The sequence below is a fragment of the Carcharhinus amblyrhynchos genome, chromosome 9 (assembly GCF_965287045.1).
Source record: "Carcharhinus amblyrhynchos chromosome 9, sCarAmb.v2.hapA, whole genome shotgun sequence".
NCBI lineage: Eukaryota > Metazoa > Chordata > Chondrichthyes > Carcharhiniformes > Carcharhinidae > Carcharhinus > Carcharhinus amblyrhynchos.
In genome coordinates, this window is record NC_137332.1 from 66584189 (window position 1) to 66607284 (window position 23096).

A 23096-nucleotide genomic window follows, 5' to 3' on the forward strand; every position below is an offset into this window, starting at 1 on the left:
CAATACAGAATCTCTCAAATTTCAATTAGGCTGTTTGGTTAAGTGATGGTGATACACATCCAGATGAAAAAAAAAGTCAGTTTTCCTGCGTGCAGCCTGACTCGAAAGAAGTGCTGACTTGAGTTATCTATCCACTCATTCAGGAAATAACAAGGTAACAGTGGACATTTTTACTTTTAATTTCTGTACCTGCATGTAGAAAAGCATTGACACAAGCACAGACTTAAGTTATCTACATACTCCTGATTCAGGGAATAATTTCAATGTACTTTATAGTGATGTTGGTTGTAATTTAATGTGTTTACAAGACTTGCTTTTCTCCCCTCCTTTCAATTTAATTTGAATTAACACTAGTGTGGGAAAACAACAAAAATGATCAACTACTGCCTGCCAATAAAAACAGTACATTTTGAAATCTTTTAGCTTTTAACAAGAAAGGGAACTGGGTAGAGGTAAATTTTTCATCAAAATATTTGCAGGACAAAAATGGGTATTCCTTTTTAAAGTAAATGGTCCTGTCCAATCATTCAATTTTCATTTCATTTGGTAAGTCAGAAGATAAGCAGGGAAAAAAAATCTCAAGTACTATGCAAAAAGAAAAATGAGTATGAACTATTATTTTTCACTTTTATCAAAAAGGCTAAAAAAGAACAGTTCTGCAAATAAAATACTTGCTCCTCTTTTAAGCTTGCTACCAGTGTTTTGTATTCAAGATTCCCAGTGAAGCAAAACCCATTGACAAAATCACACATTCCTTCAGCTAACACCAGGAGTCTTGCAGCAGCACTGTTATCGAAGACAGGAAGGACATTAATACAGTAATGATCACGTGGGAGTCTCCTGTACACTGACGTTTCCTTCTGCTACCAGAGGACAGTCAGTCAAAAGCAGATCCCGTTCTTATTTTATGCAAAAGGAGTAAGCTTAACAGAGCAGCCTACGCGGCATCAACACTGCTCACAGTCATGCCTTAGCTGCCTAGCAACCCACAGGTCTGGATGTAGCTCCTCTAATATGCCGTACACAACTGAAGAATCAGTCCATGTACACGGTAGTTGCCTTCTATTGCTGATGTCTATAAACACTGATCGACCTGATATACAGCTGAGGATCGCAGAACTGCATCATTTAACTAAAGAGCTGACAAACTGTTCTCCAGTGTGGCTACTAGGATAAGCAGCTGTCTTCAAAAGTGAAAGAAGATCCTCAGTGCTCTTATTGAGGCAATTCTCTATAATGCATAGACAGATGGGCAGACAAAAGTAAAAATTAAGCGTAGGCTGAATTACTCCAGATATGCGCATGTTCAGCGGCAGCCTCTTGCTGGTATGATGGCTAGCCAAAAACATGTTTCCAGCCGGCGTATGCATCGTTACCCATAAGGGGCCCGACAAAAGAAGGTATGTTAAAGCTTACATGTATTATTCTTACGCTTTTTAAGTTGCATTGAGAACAAGAGGCCAATTGTTCCTATACAGGAGCATCTGTGTTTCAGCAATGAAGCAAAACGGAACAGATTAAATTCACTGTTTGTTACAGACTACAGTATAAAGAAAATGGATGACAACAGCTTCAAAAAGCAACACAGATTTTTTAGTTTAAAGTATTGCATAGAAATAATTTTAATTATATACCTAACAGCAATTTCCAACACACAAACAGCTTGAAAGCCCAATTAAATGGTCTTACTCTGTGCCACATGCTGTGAGCACTGAGCCATCAAAACAAAAGACGAAACAAAGATAAGTCAAATTATATTTGTTAAACAGCACAATTGGCCATACAATGCTGGTTTGTTATGTTATTGCTTAAAATATATAGATACAGTTGGTTTGTTCAAGACTTTGATCACATCCCGTAAGCTTCCATTGCTATTTTAAGCTATGAAAGCTAAAAACATTTGGCAAACATCAAACAATTTGTTCACTACATAAGCCCATTCTCCAGAGTAGAAAAACTTAAGTCTAAATCTTTATATATCCCTGCTTCATCTGTGACAGTGCACAGTTTTGCATCTATCAAAACTAGATAGTTTCTATTCCTCGTGATATTTTTCTTGATACCAGAAATAAACAAATGTTACGTGAGCAGCTCCATTTTAAAAATGCCAGACTTACCAACTGCTAAATCTTATTCAAAAAATGTTGTACTGCAGTCAGTGTTTGGCACAGACATCAATCAGCAGACTGCAATGAATCATTAAACAGTTTTAAATATAAAAGCAGTTGCTGTGCCGGCAGCAGCGTTACTTTTTAATAACATCACGATACAACTGAACATGCCTCTAAGAAAAATGTAATGACATTTAATAACTAACTCCTGAGCTTTGCTGACTTTATGCAGATTCATGGCTGGTCACATTTAGTCTGAATTATAATAAAAACATTCATGCAGAATTTTATATTAACATGCTGGAGTCAATGGGATATTTTAAAAATTAAATTACAGTTTTGTAGATGTTTTCTAAAACAGAGATAAAACATTTGAAATAAATGTTACTGGGATAGTTAGAGTGAAATCGAGCTCATGTACGCTGAGCACTACCACCTAGTGACAGGCAGTGTAATAGGTTTTCAGTATGTAATAGTACTTTTATGTACTGAGAACCTACTAAGTAGTAAGTAATTAACCTACAACTAAACAAAACTAATTATCTGAAACCAGAATATTGCAGTGCGATAATTCGGACCACCAAACAAAGTTTTTACCTCAAAAAATGTCTACAGCCTTTAAATATCTTTCACATTTTGGAATGTTAAACAAAAAGTTATATCAATGTCTCACTGAATTAAAAATGTAAAGTCCATTGGGGCAGAATTGGGAACCTCAAAATTGGAAAATGACCAGTTATCATCCACTATATTAAAGCAACTGCAATGTCATACAGCCCTAAACATACAGTGTAAGCAAAAGGCTGTTCAATTACAAAAGTTAAATCAGTATATCCCTGAAATAAAGATTACAATAAACATAATTAGCCAGAGATCTCAAATGATTGGCAATGAATTTGCAATAATGTTTAATTAAAAGGTAATGCGTATATGCTATTCTTTTGGGAAAACGTCCAATCTTTGTATACTGAAGGTGTCAATAATTCCGAATTCAACAAACAAACGTGACTACAATCTATTGAATGCAAGAGATTAGAAATTTTAAAAAATGAATTACCAACCATTGTGAACGGTTTAAACTTACACGTTGCTATAGTAAAATAAATTCCAAATTTCATTTGCCTCTGTTCAATTTCCAAGTTAAATTAGGATTAAAAATCCAAAAGCAAGAAATCTAAGTAAAAACAATACATCCTGCTACAGAATGACGATTTTCTCACAAATATAATGAGGGCTCAATAATATATTTGATTTGCCCTTAAACACTTCTATTTGCTGCTCACAGAATCAGGATATCTGCCCCGACGACAGCAAAAGGTAGTTCAGCATTAGAAAATAAAGTTTTTGAAATTCAAGACTATTTGTTTCTTTAGCCCACTGTCGCCTTAGAATGCTTTAGTTTCATTTCATCAACATGATTGTATACAATTCAAGTAAAAAGTCGTTTTTTCAATTTACCATTTTGCAATAATAGTGAAGTGGAAATATAATATTAAGAATATTCCACTACAAGCTCAAAAGTAGCTGCAAGATCATGGAAGTAAAATAGACATTTTGTAAACCACAAGTTCTTTAAATAGAATATTCAAATTGAGAGAGAGTATCTTTGCAGAAAAAACTGACATCAGGATTTCAAAGTCTTGCTGATGGTCACATCCTCATTTATTTTACTGTATATCCAATAGCAAAAAAACCATTAAAACAATACAAAAAATGTTCATGCATCACTATCTTCTGCCATTCAATACACCATGTGCTGTAAGTGTACTTTTCTCTCCCTACCTTGTCTATCATGGTATGCCATTGTATTTTTCATCTTTTAGCTTTAAATCACAACATATAGATATGCTAATCATCAAGCCTGGTATGTAATGGACATGTGTATTTTACATCTATTATGCAGTCAAATAAACTACTAAATTTATATATTCTTGGTCGATGACATCAAAACAATTCTTTCATTGTGTTCGTATCTTACAGCACACCCCCAGGTAAACAATGAAGTGCCTTATGGCAAACGTTACAAACTGTTTAATAATTCAGTAACAACTGCTGCATTATAACCAAAGACGGCCGATGCTACTTCCAATAAATAGTTGATCTCAGCAGTTAACTCTTTCAATTATAAACTGCTGCTACATCAACCTGTTTACTGGTGCCAGAAAATGTCAACAGAATTAAAGAGTCCTTAATCCCTTAAGTGATTTCTTCTTGTATACAATGTTTACCTTTCACTTGATAACATAATCTTAACACCATTTCTAGCTGTAGTTATTTCAGTTGACTGCAAAATCAAGCAGTATTGACACACCACATCAACTTCTGCTCCTGCAGGGTCAATGTTTGTCCAATGTGATCTTTTAAAATTATGCCAATATGGCCACCATCATCTCCCCACCCATTATACACAGGATCCATTAAATATACCTTATTTTCTGCCAAAGTTATTAAAGTCCCTTCAGCACTTCAATCAATCATTCTCAAATTCATAATTATGCTTTCATTTTCATGCATGTCTCCCCACACATGGCTTCAAATATGGAATGCAGTTGATTTGTTCCCAATTTAAGTAAATTGTAGGAACAACTGGTCGAGGGTTGAGCCCAAGACTGGTTTAACCCGAGGCTACTTATATCATCTCAAAATGACAAAGCACATATTTTCAAAAACAAAATGGCAAAGCCATTTCAAGAAGTATTAAAAATACTGACTGTCAGTAGTGATCTCCAGCTAGTCAACAAACACAAGAACATTGGGTGTGGCAGGAGAAAATAGTGATTTGTCTTCCTCATGCATCTCTAGAAGTAAAAGACCACCTAGAACTGCTCATGGTACAGACATGCTGCACCACCCATGACTGTTCAGAATTCAAGTGAACCCATATTTACTTTAAAAAGGCCAAATCAATGATCATCTTTCAATCATTTCTCAGTCTGTCTAAATAAGTTCTGAATAGGGCACCACTTGCATAAAATGATTCCTGGTCACCTTCTTTCCTCCCACTTTACTTATTGCTTATATTCATTCAAAGCATGCCCTACATGAAAGCAACCTAACAGGAATAATCCATTAAATTGGCATTTCTTTAATTATGTCACTGCATTTTAAATAACAGGAGATTAAAGTCATTAATCTAGACAACATTTTCTATTGTGACTGGATATTGCAGATTGCCTCCAAATTTTGAGTCTTGGTTTAGAACTGGAATGGTACTGGAGCCAGCCATACTTCAACTTGCTACTTTTAAGCTACATAACGCTTGTTTCATTATCTAATTGCTGATATTCACTGTGACCATTTATGCATTTGAAGGGGATTGCTACAAGACACGTCACTAGAAGGAAAAATGTAATTATTTGTCACTGCTGCCTAAATGCAACAGTAAAACTTTAAAACACTGATAAGTTCAATTGAAATGTTTATAAAAAAACGATTTTGACTATTGATTAATCAAGAGGAATTTACAAGCGCTCAGTCATTCTGCAGTGTGTTAAAAAGCTGAAGCAAGCGAAGCTGAACTTAAACCATGTGGAGCTGGGAATTCCCATGTAATTTCTGCCATTCTGAACAGAGACATCACAACTTAACCATACAAGGCCTTCAACAATTCTATGCAGCAGCAAATGGCTGCCTTTAATCAATGAAACCTATTCCATTGAAACTCTCAAGAATTTTTTTACAGAACAAATTGGAACTAAAAGCTAATTTATTTAATATTTCAAAAATAACAAAAGTAATCAATACTAAAAGCTATTTGAAGTCTGTGTTTTCTTTTCACTATGCTCCCACAAATACATCTACTTACTACTCCCATTCAACTACAATTTATAGCCCATGTTGATCTCAGTTTTGGGTTACTTAACTATTAAATACTATTTATTGAGGGTGCTCATATTATATTTTCTCTCAAAGCTTAGATCCATTTACATTAATTTGAAACAATATTTTAAAATCACATCACAAAAATATAATTTTAAGCATCTTAATCCTTTCTTCATTTTTGTGGAGATTAGTTTTTTTTAATCTTGAGCATATAATGACTCTACTCCTCTTGCAACCCCTTTCTGGTAAACTTTAACGCATTAGTCAAGTGATATTTTGAACAACTAAAAATTTACTCTTCACATAAGCAACATCGATCGATGCTTAACCATACTGCTTATTTTTTGTACATCAAGTTTTATTAAAAAAACTTGATCTCAAAAGCTAAGTGTTGACCGAACTTTAAATAATGTACATTGTATACAATCTGTATTATATGCAAATATATAAATGTAACTTAAGATTGAACTTGCATGCTCTTAAAATCTTTGTGTATAAAATCTCTGAAAATTCATAATAGTGAAGAACGAGCCATATTTGTATCTTGACTCTTAAGTCATTTATCTACCTGCTCAATCCTGATGTATATGAAAATAAATGATTCTTATTTGTTCTACTTAGGTTAAGCCATGTGTACTGAAAGGATAAGCAAGGCTGTGTTGATTAATATGGCCAAGAATTTAGTCTAAAATGCAATATTTACTGTGTATGGAAACTGGACTGTTGAAATTACATCAACCAGAGCAAGTGCTTTAACAATCAAAGCTTTATTCAGGAAAATATTAACTGTTTATAAAGCTAAACAATATTTCCATCAATGACGAGTTGAAACTCATTGCTTGATCAGTTCAATATTATCAAAAGGATTGCTTTGCATTATAGATGGTTACATCTATCAGGCATCCAATTAAAGCTACATTCTACAGATATTAGACAACTTCTTTCCTACAAGTACAAAAAAAGCTTCAATTTTGTTTGGTACGAAATGAGGAGTGCCCGTGTTTCAATTCACCAGTCGCAATACTGAAGCCAGACTGGGGCATGAGACAAGAAAACTTAACACAAAACTATTCTTTACAGCTTCACAGTTCTAAGTACGTGTTTAAAGGTGAATGACAAGTAGAGATGCTTATCGTGAGCTAGTGTTCAAATTTCTGAATTCAGGCAACTAAAGACTGAAAATTAATTGACTGGTGCTCCTCCTCATTGACTTTTAAAATGCAGAACAGGTTGACAGAAGCACTACGACTTTTACAAATTACCCCTCCAGTTAGTCCAATTCAAGGCTTGAATGCAAAGGGCCTCTGACTCATTCGCTAATGTTGAGGGAGGAAAGCTAATTTTAGTACTATAAAAATAAAAAAAATGTTCATTTTAAAAAAGATTGTAATAAGTATTATTTGCAAGGAGGCAGATTTGAATTTTACTAGAACTTCAAAATCAATGGGCATTGTAAATATAACGATGCAATATTTCAGTAAAGTAATTCACAACAGCAAATTAAACTTTCTTTGTATGCCATAAAATAGAAACTCGCAAACCATTTGCATTGTAGATCTGTGTAATAAAAAGCATGAGGTCCAAGAGTCCAGAACAATGGATATTGGAACAGGAGAACTTTGATACTTCAAATATACATACAATATAAATGTTATGAGTAATTTTTACTTAGCCAATAATCTCAAATTGTTACAATGTGTACAAGTTTGAACCATAGACCACAATTTATAATGACTGAATAATGTTGCAGTTTCCTTCTACAGAATATCAAGAACAACTCCTCCAGAAGTTTGGGCATTAAGTACCGTCAACATTTACTTAAATAAATATGTTGCTTCATTGGAACTTCTAAATCAACAAATACTCATTTGTAAATATGGATTATTTACTTACTGATTGCACTTGGATGAGGTGATAAAAGGATAAAAATCTGCAATAGGCCAAATACTACTACTGAAGAAATAAGACAGATATAGCATAAAGATCAAGCTCCTACAGCAGTTTAATAAGGGACACAGCCTTAAAGGATTGGCTGTGTTGTAAAACACAGCTGATGTGAGCACATAAAAAAGCATTAGACATTGCAAATAGCCGTGCTGCAACATGCTCCAGTGGAGAAGACGATACTGCTGCCTAATGAAGATGACCTGGAATGTTAAACGTTCTCTGTTTCGTACTCATATTATTGCACTTATATGCTTTGTGTTTTTATTTGCAATGTTTCTGTTCATTAAGCAGCACGATTGGGTAACTAGCAAAACCTGGTCACGAGAAACTGGTTATTCTGTTTCTCATACAATGAGAGGATTCAGGTCACCAAAAAGTACTAACAACCAGAGCACAATGAGGAATATTTGGAAAGAGGCTGCTCAAGTATACAAGATTCATGCAGTGAATTCAAGCACCGCACTTTCTCCTCCTGATGTAACTGGATTAGGGGATGTATTGAATGCTAATGGAACCATGTACAGCAAGAAGAGAACAGGGTATATTCCCCATCACCAGTATAAGTATATCATTAATGAACCAAACAAATGTGAAGGACAAAACCCATTCTTAATTATGTTGATTGCAGCTGAACCTGACCAAATTGAAGCTCGACACGCCATTAGGCAAACCTGGGGAAATGAAAGCATCGCCCCTGGATTACATATGGTACATCTCTTTCTCCTAGGTTTTAGAAAGGCTAGTGGGAACTTTCAACAAACTTTACTGGAAGAAAGCAGACAATATCATGATATTATTCAACAAGACTTTCTGGATACATATTACAATCTGACTATTAAAACTTTGATGGGAATGAACTGGGTTGCAACATATTGCCCGCATGCCCGGTATGTTATGAAGACTGACAGTGATATGTTTGTGAACACAGAGTATTTAATAAACAAACTGTTAAAGCCTGTGCATCCTCCACGTCACAACTATTTCACGGGATATCTGATGCGTGGTTATTCCCCAAACCGTAACAAGGATAGCAAATGGTACATGCCTCCAGAGCTCTACCCCAGTGAGCGCTATCCAGTTTTCTGTTCAGGCACCGGTTATGTTTTCTCTGGGGACTTAGCAGAAAAGATTTTTAAAGTCTCTTTGAGCATCCGGCGTTTGCACTTAGAAGATGTCTATGTTGGAATCTGTCTTGCCAAACTGAGAATTGACCCAGTGCCACCACCCAATGAGTTCCTCTTCAATCATTGGCGAGTTTCTTATTCCAGCTGTAAATATAGCCATTTAATTACCTCCCATCAATTCCAGCCCAGTGACTTAATCAAGTACTGGAATCACTTGCAGCAAAACAAGCACAACGCCTGTGCCAGCATGGCAAAAGAGAAAGGCTACAGAGGACATGGCAAGTATCGCATAAAGAAAGTGCACTGATGACAATTCTGAATCCAAGCTATCCAATCTTCACTGTATTGTAAATGAATTATCCAAGCATGTATAAAGACTATGTATGAAGCCAATGCAACATTCCAACACTTACAAAACCATTACCTAGGTTTGCATTTTTTAAAAATTCTTAATTTAAAAAGTTAGCCTCTCAGAAAAAGTCGTAAGCATACAATGGCAGTACATGTTGTGAAGTTTATCTGCTTTTGGAGTTCTTAGTTGACTGAGTGTCTATGTATACCAAACTTGAATTTTATTTTGAGCAATGCAAAGCAATGAACCTCAGTGAACTACTCTTAATGTTTAACTGTGGCAACAATAGGTAATCTTGAAATAGAATGTGGTTCCAAATTTTGTTGATAGCTGTACAAGTTAATCTGTGTCAAGGTTTGTTCAATCTTGTTGATAGAAATTATTTAAGGAATGTCTCTTGAGAACAATAAATTAGAATGATTTTGTAAAACTACATCGTTTAAAACCAACACTGAAAATTTCTAAAATGCAAAATTATTTGCCAAATTACAATACTTCTGTTATAAAGGTAGACTGTTTAATGAATCAAAAAGAACACTCAGAATGGTGTGTATGAAATATTGATTTGTGAATGGAATGCCTCTTTCCTTGAATACATAAAGGGACACTTTCAGGCCTGAATGGAGAAACAAAAGCTTGGAATATAATGATGTAACTTTTATCTAATCTAAAATGTTAGTTCGCCAACTTTTTTTTGAGGGGAACTTTTATTACTTTTCCAGATGGACTTCAATTGTATGTTCCTCCACAAAACCATTCATAATTATGTTCACACTTTATTTCTGACCATCTTTTTGTAGTATACTTTGTTTACAGGAAGAAGTGGAAAACTACTTCAAAAAAACTTGTCTATTTATTGAAACAACTGATTTTCCTCAGCTTCCCTTGTGCACCCCCTCCCCAGCTGGACAGAGATTTGGTGAAGATGCCAATAAAGCTTTATTGCTGCAATTGTTAAATAATTTGGGTGTAACTTAATAGACAGCCGAAAGAGGGTACAAGTCTAAAAAAATCAATTTTTCCTTCCAATGTTCCTATCTTGCTGTCAACCATGGTACTTTCTTTCTTTTTTGTATTGAAAGTTCCACTGTGCAATATTGCTTTCTGCTATAAATTTATCAAGATCATTGTACAGCTCCAAAAAAAGATAAATTTGAAGCTTGGAAACCCATTATTAAATCACTACTGAAAACATGTGTTTGATGATAGTATTAAAGTAATTCTGGAATGCAACTGAAATGTTGTGTGTCATAAACTGAAACGCATCATGAATATTTTGGATCTGTTTTTATACAATACGCAAATCTAATTTCTCATAATTCAAACATAAACATGGTGGTTGTGTGGTTGACCTTCATTTCATGTATTCGCCACATAGAAGCATCTCTTATTTATTAAGAGAAACTAAGTTAAAGACAATCTGTGGTATAACATAAATATCACCAGTTTGCTTTAGAATTTTGGCATATTTAAATGTTCTTTTTTAAATGAGATTTTTGCAAAATCCTAAATAGAATGAACCTTTGAATAAATGCAACACATCATTCTAAGCAACATCTATAATATGATTTAGAAATGCTTGAAAAATGCCCAAGTAATAAGTACAGCACTCCAACACAGGGTGACACTATCCCAGTTTGTACAAAACTAAATTCCATACCTATATGTGAACTTAGCTCCTCCTAACTCTGCTGTCCTTTTTCTATCTCGAAGTTCCACTAAATATTAACCCATTTTGGCTCTTATTCCACAGACATACTTTATATCCTTGTCTTCAAAATGCTCACTGGCCTCATTCTTTCTGATCCCAGTAACCTTAGCCAATAGCACAAATATTCTACAGCTCTCTGCACCTCCAACAATGGTCTCCAACACAACATAGCTCCCCCACCCTATTTTGGTTTATTCTTGGTGGCCATGCTTTCACTCACTTAGGCTACATGTTCTAGAATTCTCTCCCTAAAACCTCTCCACTTCTATCCTCTTGATACAATACCTGAAGTCCATCGAACTGGCCAATTTTTGGTCACTTGTCTCTTCCCCAGAACATAGTGGAGGCTGAATCTATGAATTTATTTAAGGTAGAGTTAAACAGGCTTCTGTTGTTAGGTAAGGGAGTGAAGGGTTAGGGAAGGCAGACAGGAACGTGGAGTTGAGACCACAACCAGATCAGCTATGATGTCACTGAATGCTGGAGCAGGCCAGGAGGGCAAAATGGCCTACCCTCCTCTAATGTTTCTAATATTACTTTGACTCAGCAATCTTTATTTGCCATATGCGAAGTACCTTTGTTATGTTAAAAGTACCGCACAAATGCAAGTTGGTGACTCAATTTAACTACACAATTGTCAGAATCATGAAATGCTCATTAGGATAGAAGACATAAATAACAAATCATTCGGTTCTGAAAACTAACTTCGGCTGCAGTTAAGCTAAAAACAGAAAACCTGCTTAACAATTCCATCAAAACAGGTTAGTTTTTCTTCACAAAAAATTACTTTCCAAAGGCTAAATAGATGGGATGGCACTAAATGTTATAGTCCGCTAGCTGAGTTAGCGGATATCAACAGATATTGCCTCAAGTACCATTAATCTAGAGCACCCATTTTCTTTTTTTAATGTGGAACATCCCCTGCAAATGTTAAACTCCTCTCTAACATCTTTTCTTAAAAACATTCTGGCATACTTTCAGAAAACTACTTCTCAGCAAACTGCAACAGATACAATGTGCCAGTGAAATAAAATGTACTTGAGACACATGATGTCAGGTACACAGAAGACAGAAGTTTAACATTCATATAACACAAACCCAGGAAGGGGACAGAGAGGGGAATCAGAACAAATCACAGCCAAAATTTCTCCTCCTAACTGCTGCAGCAAGTACAAACATGGACAGAAGAGAACCTGAAGCAGGTTTATCTGCAATTCATCTCCCTATTCGCTTATATACAAACCTGACAACTAAAATCTCAAATCAGAAAGGGTGGGGACGAGAAAGAGAGAAACTAACTCTCCAGGGCAAGTCTTCAAAGCAACTCAATATAACTCTAATATTTCATAATGTTTATGACTTTTTAGTTTTCCTGTTAATTGCTTTTCTGTTTAGTAATGCTACAACTATTACTTAAAAATGTCAATAGCTAAAAGTCACGATGTACAAAGAGCTTTCCATAGAAACCACAAATTTCAACTAATTTTCAGTATTTTCTAGTTACAAATTGTAATAGTACCAAATCGTGATCTTGCTGGCCGACATTCTTAAATGTCACAAAGTGCAAAGATCCAGCAGGATCTTTGCGTTTCAGAAGGATTCAACAGATAAAATGACATCCAATAACTCAATGTGCTTTGTGACTGCAAAATTGGCACAAGATTTTTTTTGCCAAGAGATTGAGAATTCAAAGTACAGTAAAAAAAATCTTTATTATCAGCACGCACAGAGAATGGATGGTACTGATTAACAGAGTTCTATTTACCAATGGAATAATTTATCTATAGCTTGAACTTTTTAAGTATAAATAATATGCAAGCACTCAGGAAGAAACAGTATTCTTTTACTACTAATCTTCAATAGTACATTAAAACAGTTTGAAGTATAAAATATTACACTACACAAGCGATTCAAGAGAACCAATCCTCAGCACCCCTTACAAACCAATCCTGAAGACCTACAGAACGAGCCTGAATACAAGCCTTGGATTTTTTATTGAATAAATCCCTGGTGTCATAGCTATGCAGTGGCAACCCAATTAGAACTCACCGCTAACAGGATGCTACTATTAAGCAGAGACGTTTTACGTGTCACACCAATGAGTACTATTGCATATGAATTTCAATACCAGTGTGATGCTAATACAAGGCCATTAGTCCCAAAGACTGGTGGATCATATCAAGCAGCATGTCCCAGTTTGCAGTTCGCAATGAGCAAGGTACAAATCATCTTGGGGTTGCAAAATTCAAAGCAGAATTTCCAACATTAGATGTGATTGAGACCGGACAACATTTGCTAAAAAATCATAACTGTTTTAAAAATTACACTGACAAACAATTTAACTTGTCAGTTGAGTTGCACATGGCCCTATATATGTACTGGAAGCAACATATATTAATATACAGAGTCCTGTTCTTTGCAGAAAGAGAACATGCATATACACTAGACCTATTTCAACAAAACAAAGCAAGTCATGGCTGTTCACTGATTCATTCTTCAGGACAATGTCTTGGCCCATCATGGTCATCCTGCCTTGTTTAAATTTCAAATGATACTTGCCAAATAACTGTCAATCACCATAAACTGGTGCATTCTGTATGCCAATCTCTACTAACCAGAATCTTATTATTAACCAATCAGCACACGATTCTCAGACAGTATAAATTGTTGTTTTATCTTACTTTGGTATTCTTGAGGACTGTCCTAGTTAATGCAAGACAAAAAACTTCAACATTGCTTTTTTCAGGCACACTGAAGTTCTGTACCACTATGACTTAACCTGCTCAGTAAAGACTATTACAGCTTCCCCACCAGGAAAGGTTTACATGTGAACATTGTGAAAATAGCCTTACAATTTTCACAAAGTTGATTATTCTGTCGTCAGATTAAAATTTGGTTAATTGAAGAGAAATCATTCAAAATCTTTCACCAGGACAGACAAACTTCAAAATCATAATTTAGACTAAGAGCAATACAACAACTCAATGGTATTTTTAAAGGAAGACCAAGAAATTAAACAAGTATAACCACTGTGTGACATTTGAGATTTTTGTTTAATAGGCTAATATACATAAATTGGAGCTCAAAGCTGGTTAACAGAAATGTAATGAAGCAACGGCTGGTAGAGAGCCACGGGTAGCTGTTCATGTGTAGTTCAGGTATATTCCTACAAGGGATAAAGAGAAGGCAAATATAGCTAGAGCACTCAATGACAAAACAGTAAGACGGTAGGAGGGGATAGAAAAGGGTGCAAAATAAATTTCAGTGGATAACAAAGGGTGAACCAAGCTGAATATAAAAAAGTATAGAGGACAGGTGAAAACGGAAATAAGAGAGTCACTAGTGTATGTGGCAGGACTGCAGAGCTCGACCTGATCCGTTGGTTGCGGAGTCATTTAGTTTTGTCCACTGCATACTGCTTACACTGTTTCACATTCTAATTGTCCTGTGTTGCTGCTCCACCAGATTGACACCTCATATTTAGGAATGCCTGGTGTTGCTCCTGGCATGTCCTTCTATATTCTTCATTGAACCAGGACTTGATTGTAATTTAGCACAGTCGTAGTGCCACACACACAATGGAGGGTATCCTCACAGTGAAGACAGGACTTCATCTCCACAGGCAGTGTGCAGCAGTCAATCCTACAATTACTGTCATGGACAGATATGTCTGTGACAGGTAAATTGGATAAGATGGGGGAGGTATGTTTTTCCCAATACTTGGTCCATTCACTACCTGCCAAGGCCCAACCTAGCAACAACGCCCTTCAGGACTCAGCATAGAGGATTATAGCATTGAAACAGGCCCTTCGGCCCAACTTGTCCATGCTGCCTTTTTTTTTTAAGTAAACCCCTTAAGCTAATCCCAATTGCTCGCATTTGGCCTGTATCCCTCCATACCCATCGTACCCATGTAACTATCTGCATGCTTTTTAAAAGATAAAATTGTACCCACCTCTGCTACTACCTCTGGCAGCTTGTTCCAGACACTCACCACCCTCTGTGTGAAAAAAGTGCCCCTCTGGACACTTTTGTATCTCTCCCCTCTCACCTTAAACCTATGCCCTCCAGTTTTAGACTCCCCTACCTTTGGGAAAAGATATTGACTATCTACCTTGTCTATGCCCCTCATTATTTTATAGACCTCTATAATGTCACCCCTCAGCCTCCTATGCTCCAAAGAAGAAAAGTCTGTTCAGCTTCTCCTTGTAACTCAATCCCTCAAGTCCCGGTAGCATCCTAGTAAATCTTTTCTGCACTCTTTCTAGCTTAGTAGCTAGAAAGCTTTCTATAATAGGGTGACCAAAATTGCACACAGTATTCCAAATATGGCCTTATCAATGACTCGTACAACTTCAACATGACGTCCCAACTCCTGTATTCAATGTTCTGACCGATGAAACCAAACATGCCAAATGTGTTCTTCACCACTCTGTCCACCTGTGACTCCACTTTCAAGGAGCTATGAACATGTACCCCTAGATCTCTCTGTTCTGTAACTCTCCCCAGTGCCCTACCATTAACTCAGTAAGTTCTGCCCTGATTCAATCTACCAAAACGCATCACCTCACGTTTGTCTAAATTAAACTCCATCTGCCATTCATCAGCCTACTGGCCCAATTGATCAAGATCCCATTGCAATTGGAGATAACTTTCTTCACTATGCCACCAATCTTGGTGTCATCTGCAAACTTACTAACCACGTCCTGTATATTTTCATCCAAATTATTTATACAAATGACAAATAACAGTGAGCCCAGCACTGATCCCTGAGGCACACCACTGGTCACGGGCCTCCAGTTTGAAAAAGAAGCCAATTTTGTATCCATTTAGATACCTCACCCTGGATCCTGAGAGATTTAATTTTATGCAACAACCTACCATGCAGTACTTTGTCAAAGGCCTTGCTAAAGTCCACATAGACAACATCAACTGCACTGCTCTCACCTACTTTCTTGGCTACCCCTTCAAAAAACTCAATCAAATTTGAGAGACATGATTTTCCACTCACAAAGCCATGCTGACTGCTCCTAATCAGTCCTTGCATCTCTAAATCCTTATAGATCCTGTCTCTTAAAATACCTTCCAACAATTTATGTACCACAGATGTGAGGCTCACTGGCCTGTAGTTCCCAGGCTTCTCCCTGCAGCCTTTTTAAGCAAAGGCGTAACATTTGCCACTCTCCAATCTTCAGGCACCTCACCCATGACCATCGATGATTCACATATGTGGGCTAGGGGACCCGCAATTTCCTCCCTATCCTTCCACAACGTCCTGGGATGTACTTCATCAGGTCCTGGGGACTTATCTATCTTGATGCGCTTTAAGACTTCCAGCGCCTCCTTTTCTGTAATATGGACACTCCTCAAGACATGACTATTTATTTCCCCAAGTTCCCTAACATCCATGCTTTTCTCAACAGTAAATACTGATGAGCGATATTCATTTATGATCTCATCCATCTCTTGTGGATCCACACACAGATGTCCTTGTTGATCCTTAAGAGCCCCTACTCTCTCCCTTCTTACTCTTTTGCCCTTTATGTATTTGTAAAAGCTCTTTGGATTCTCCTTTACATCATCTGCCAAAACAATTTTGTGTCCCCTTTTTGCCCTCCTAATTTCTCTCTTAACTCTACTTCTACATCAAGAGATTCACTTGATCCCAGCTGCCTATGCATGTCATGTGCCTCCTTCTTCTTGACCAGGGCCTCAATATCCAGGGTTCCCGACTTCTGCCAGCCTTGCCCTTTACTCTAAGAGGAATGCATTTATCCTGAACCCCAGTTAACACGCTTTTGCAAGCATGCCACTTACCAGACGTCCCTTTGCTTTCCCACAGACTCCACGAATTAACTTTTGAAAGTTGCTGCCTGATATCATCAAAATTGGCCTTGCCCCAGTTTAGAATTTTAACTTTTGGAATAGACCTATTATTCTCCATAGCTATCTTAAAACTAATAAAATTATGGTCACTGGTCCCAAGGTGATCCCTCACTAACACGTGTCGCCTGTCCTTCCTTATTTCCCAAGAGAAGGTGAAGCTTTGCCCCCTCTCTCGTCAGGCCATCCACATACTGAATGAGAAATTCTTCCTGAATACACTCAACAAATTTCTTTCCATCCAACCCTCTAATATTATGGCTGTCCCAGTCAATATTGGGAAAATTAAAATCTCCGACTATTACTCTTTGACAGGGCCAGCACAGATTTCTTGCAAATTACCTCTTCCTGTGGCACACTATTCTACGATTCTATGAACCTGAAATCATTGCAATTCTTTAACATGTCTGTTTAAGATGACTGATACCAAAAGTGGTTCTATGTACATGTATTGCTCCAACTGGTTGAAAACAAGTTAAGAAAGTTTATTTGAGAAACAAGGTAATTTAAGAAGGTGCTATGATACTATTAATTAGAAAATAGAATGCTTAGATTGCAGAGGTCGCTGCATGTTGAAATATGACTGTATAATGGGCAGAAAGCATATCCCATGGTAATTAGCTCACCCCCTGAATGGACAACACAGGGAATTGGCAAGAATAGGAGAAAGCTGCAGAAGTTTAAAAGACTTGTAAACTCCCAAGTATTAGACACATCATATGGATACACAAGAGTTTGCTCAAGAACGGGAGATATGTAATTTGGGCAAACTGCGATTCAGGAAGGCTTAACTAGTGGAAAGAAAACTCAAATGAAAAAGCAGGCAGGACTTAAAAAAGGATTGACAGATGGATAAAAATAGAAAATGCTCTATTTCTTCAACAGGTCAGAAAACATCTGTGGACAGATAACTTGGCAAACGTGAGACATTTTGAACTTTCTGCTCCTTTTATACTTTGTGCGGTATGGTAAATGAGAAGTTAATTTTATATGTGCACCCAAAATGCTGGCTGCATGGTTTAAGTTAACCAGAATCACGCATATTTCTTTGTGCATTAAGAGTATGCTGTTTGGATGGCGACCATGGACCCTGGTCATGATTGATGAATTAATGCAAACACTGACGGATAGATAACGACATAACATGACAACAGAGGACAAAAAGAATGGATTTAGAAGTTAGTTGTACAGATTTCAAGAAAACATAGGGACAGTAAAAAAAAATTCACAATCCACTTGCAGCTACAAGAAGTCAATGGGAAGAACAAACTGAACAAGGATACCTATTGTCTTGAGCTAAGTGTAAGTTTTGTTATTTAATGACTTGTTCCAATATTACTGCCTCAAATGCCTCCTTGCTTGAAATCACTAATCCCTGCCAACGCAAGATAGCTACAGGCATGTTGGGAATTTTTTTTCTGTCCCTATGTCTTCTTGAAATCTGTACAGCAAACATTTCCAAGTCCTTTTTTTTAATCCTCTGTTGTCATTAGTTCCAGGCAAGAGGAGGAAGGGGCAGCAATAAACATAAATGGGGCCTGATTTCAGAGTCAGTGGTGAATCAAGGCTCTTCATCGCTGACCATGAGTCATTCACACTGCAAGATCTAGTGATTGCTCTGAGAAGAATTTCTCTATAGAACATAGAACATTACAGCGCAGAACAGGCCCTTCGGCCCACGATGTTGCGCCGGCCAGTTAAAATAAAAAAAAACAATGACCCACTAACCTAAACCAATCCCTTTTCGTCCATAAACCTATCCACAGACCTCTTAAACGCCCCCAAACTAGGCGCATTTACAACTGCAGTAGGCAGGGCATTCCAATCCCTCACCACCCTCTGGGTAAAGAACCTACCCCTGACATCTGTCCTATAACTACCCCCCCTTAGTTTAAAGCCATGCCCCCTCGTGCTAGATTTTTCCATCAGAGGAAAAAGGCTATCACTATCCACCCTATCTAAACCTCTAATCATAAGAACATAAGAACATAAGAACATAAGAAATAGGAGCAGGAGTAGGCCATCTGGCCCTTCGAGCCTGCCCCGCCATTCAATAAGATCATGGCTGATCTGTCGTGGCTCAGTTCCACTTTCCCGCCCTCTCCCCATAACCCTTAATCCCCTCTCTTATCAAAAACCCATCAACCCGCTTCTTAAAAATATTTAGCGAGGCAGCCTCCACCACTTCAACGGGCAGAGAATTCCAGAGATTCACCACCCTTTGAGTGAAGAAGTTCCTCCTCAACTCCGTTCTGAACCGCCCCCCCTTTATCTTGAGGCTGTGCCCCCTAGTCCTACTGTCTTTTTTGAGCGGGAAGAGTCTTTCCACCTCTATCCTATCCATCCCATTCATCATCTTATACGTCTCAATGAGATCTCCCCTCATTCTTCTAAACTCTAACGAGTACAAGCCTAGTTTATTCAGCCTCTCCTCATAGCTCAACCCCCTCAACTCCGGTATCAGCCTAGTAAACCTCCTCTGCACTCCCTCCAAGGCCAAAATATCCTTGCGCAGGTGCGGCGCCCAAAACTGCACACAGTACTCCAGCTGCGGCCTCACCAATGCCCTATACAGCTGCAGCAAGACCTCCCTACTTTTATATTCAATCCCCCTCGCTATCATCTTATATGTATCAATAAGATCCCCTCTTAGCCGCCTTCTTTCCAGCGAAAACAACCCCAAATCCCTCAGCCTCTCCTCATAGGATCTCCCCTCCATACCAGGCAACATCCTGGTAAACCTCCTCTGCACCCTCTCCAAAGCCTCCACATCCTTCCTGTAATGTGGGGACCAGAACTGCACACAATACTCCAAGTGCGGCCGCACCAGAGTTGTGTACAGTTGCAACATAACGCTACGACTCCTAAATTCAATCCCCCTACCAATAAACGCCAAGACACTGTATGCCTTCTTAACAACCTTATCTACTTGATTCCCAACTTTCAGGGATCTATGTATACATACACCTAGATCCCTCTGCTCCTCCACACTATTCAAAGTCTGCCCGTTAGTCCTATACTCAACACATCTGTTATTCCTACCAAAGTGAATTACCTCACATTTCTCTGCATTAAACTCCATCCACCACCTCTCGGCCCAGCTCTGCAACCTGTCTAAGTCTTCCTGCAAACTATGACACCCTTCCTCACTATCTACCACACCTCCGACTTTGGTGTCATCAGCAAATTTACTGATCCACCCAACTATACCCTCATCCAGATCATTAATAAAAATCACAAACAGCAGTGGCCCCAACACAGATCCCTGGGGCACACCACTTGTAACCGAACTCCATGATGAATATTTACCGTCAACCACTACCCTCTGTCTCCTATCCGCTAGCCAATTCCTAATCCAGTTCCCTAGATCACCCCCAATCCCATACATCTGCATTTTGTGCAGAAGCCTACCATGGTGAACCTTATCAAATGCCTTACTAAAATCCATATACACCACGTCCACTGCCTTACCCCCATCCACCTCTTTGGTCACTTTCTCAAAAAAACCACAGGTAATGTAACTAATTGCAGTGTTCTTTTCCAGGCATTCAGTAATGTCATTAGGCTGGCCAGGCAGCTAATTGCATCAAAAAATTTTCAGATACTCAAACAGGAAACAAAAAGCAGTGAGCTAAAAGACTATAATTTTTTTAAAAAAACAGAGATCAAAGTAAAGATAGGAACATACACGAGGTAGAAATAGAAGCTAAAATATTCTGAAATTCCTTTAAAGAATTTAAACCATTTAACTTAATAACTCTATAAAATAAACATGAAATGGAATTCCATGATTCAAAATTATTTTTTCTAGTTTTGTTCATCAGATTTTATTAATCACATCATGATTAATACATGATTGACAGGTTTAATGGCCTCTTTCTGTGTCATATATGTTGACATGTCCATGCTGGTCTTCGTGCTCCATTTCAACTTCTTCCCATCTTTCCTCATCTAAATTTATTCATTTCTCCCTTATATGCTTGTGTAGCTTCCCCAATGAATTATACAACTGGCTTCAACTACTCCCTGTAGTAGCAACTTGCACATTTCATCACACCTTTGAGTAACATTTCTTCTGAACTGCCTCTTTGATCTCTTGGTGACTATCTTGTATTAATGGCCTCTAGTTATGCTCTTCCCCACAAGAAGCATTTTCTCTATATTCACTCCATTAAAACCTTTCCTAATTTTACCATTTTTCCTGTTAATCATTTCCTGATGCACAGGCACATGGATTTCTGATATCAATCCTTGCCTGATATGTCTATCCACACCAGGTTTAAGTGCCTGACGAAGGGACCAACCCCAAAAGCTTGTGAGTTTACTATCAAATAAATCAGTTGGACTTAAACCTGGGGTTGTCAGACTTTTTACTGTGTTTACCCCAGTCCAACGCCGGCATATCCACATCACATCTATCCACACCAAGCGTTTTCCGTGCTGAAGTCCCGGGCAACTGACCACACTAATCTGTATATGCCTGACATGCAGAAGTTGTGTTCATTTTCAGAAGCACAACAATGACAAATAGTTATAGTTGCCATCAACCCGCCATCACACCACAGCCGTCTCCTACCTCCATTATCACACAAAATCTGTTCCATTTTATTGGGGGAGGAAAAAGTGATGGAGGCACCTAAAGGTCTAGAATAAAGAGTATTCCATATATTCCGGGGAGAGACATGCATAGCAATTGTGGATTCCCTTCACAATACAGGAGTGAGCGGCACTGGCAAGGCCAATATTTATTGCCCGAGCCTAATTATTTGGAGGAAGTGAATGCAATCAAAGGTTAAGTTGTTATATTGTTACACTGTTGATCCTCTTACATGTTTGAGTGAAACTCAACTAACAATATGTTTGATTGAGCACTTTGCAGCTTTACAATTGCAATAGCTTCAAATCATTAAGACTGCACCTTTTTCTTGAACAGCTGTTGCTATTGACAGGTCTTCTTGGCCCATCTTTTGTTTTACCATTCTATTACCACCCACTTTTCTTGCCACCAGTCCCCTTTTCCTACTTTCCCACCTAACACAGACCACCCCTTGCATATCCTTTGTTGTCCACTGCCTTCCTTTCCCCTGGCCTTTGAATTGTTTAAAAACTGTACAATCTCGATTTTTCCCAGTTTTTACAAAAGGACACTGATTTGCATTTTCCATTTCTATTTCAAATTGCCATTATTTCGCTTTTCTTTGAATGAGACACAAGGTAGTGTTGTGGTGAACATTTTAATTTTTTTAATCCTATGCGGCTAGGGATCAGTCAGGTGGTTGATAAAAAACACTGGAATACTTAGAAGGGGGAACACATTTTTAAATAATTACATTTATCAAAAATAATTTTTAAAAATTTAACAAGTGTTTGAAATGTATTTGTACAGAAAACAAAACGTCAATTACGCTCAACTGGGAGAAGAAAACATAGGTCTCTAAAACAAATAGCAGAAGCGAGATGTGTAGACCAGATATTCACAAAAAAGGTGTCCGTAACCATTTCAATAAAATTATGCTTTAACAGCTTGCATTCATATTTTGCCTTTAGTGTAGAAATACAAAGATCCTTTCGAGATAACAAAAAACTCAGTAAGCCATGGTCGGTGTATTAGAAACTTGGTCAAAATGTTGGGGTTTAAGTAAGCTTTTGAAAATGGGACAATAAATAAAGTTATAGCCAGGGCGCTCCTGAAATAAGTTTGAGGAAACTGGATGAGAATTAGTGCAGAATCTCGTCAGCAACCATCAAGAAACTGGCCCAATGTTTGCAGATGTAGAGTTGAAATATACAAAGAAGCATTTTGCTCAGACCCCCCCCACATTACAAAAATTGATTCCATAATAAAATTTTAAAAAAAGACTGCCCCATAGTGATAGCACACAGTCTAAATGAACAGAGTGTGGCATGAAATCCTGCCAACAAGAGCAGGACAATCGGACAGTCCAAAGATGTGCAGGATAGGCAGATTTGCCTTAGGGCTTTAGAGATTGGATAGGGCGGAGGGATCGGGTGACGTACTCTTTCAGATGGTTAGTGCAGACTCGGTGGGGTGAATGGCTTTTTTCTACACTGTAGGGTTTCTAAGGTCCGACGGCAGCTCTAATAGTCCAAATAGCGTCAGAACTCAGTAGTGGCCATTGATAGGA

The 23096-nt window shown here is 37.7% G+C and overlaps 2 protein-coding genes across 3 annotated transcripts in view; one reads left to right on the forward strand and one right to left on the reverse strand.

Moving 5' to 3' along the window:
* cdc73 (cell division cycle 73, Paf1/RNA polymerase II complex component, homolog (S. cerevisiae)) overlaps window positions 1-23096 on the reverse strand; it is a 338701-nt gene that overhangs the window by 191528 nt on the left and 124077 nt on the right. The gene's annotated exons all lie outside the window — the stretch shown is intronic.
* Window positions 889-10577, forward strand: LOC145347896 (beta-1,3-galactosyltransferase 2-like). 2 transcript variants are annotated; one of them, XM_080195855.1, is made up of 2 exons: window positions 889-1400; window positions 7684-10577. In XM_080195855.1, exon 2 carries the CDS (start codon window positions 8037-8039, stop codon window positions 9309-9311), a length of 1275 nt encoding a protein of 424 aa, XP_080051981.1. In that variant the 5' UTR covers window positions 889-1400; window positions 7684-8036; the 3' UTR covers window positions 9312-10577. The 2 variants fall into 2 exon arrangements, with proteins under 2 accessions (XP_080051981.1, XP_080051982.1); XM_080195856.1 differs by having other exon boundaries at window positions 7697-10577.

Bases quoted from the DNA above. Each gene is read 5' to 3' on its own strand.
- LOC145347896 (XM_080195855.1), top strand. From the start codon at position 8,037: ATGCTCCAGTGGAGAAGACGATACTGCTGCCTAATGAAGATGACCTGG.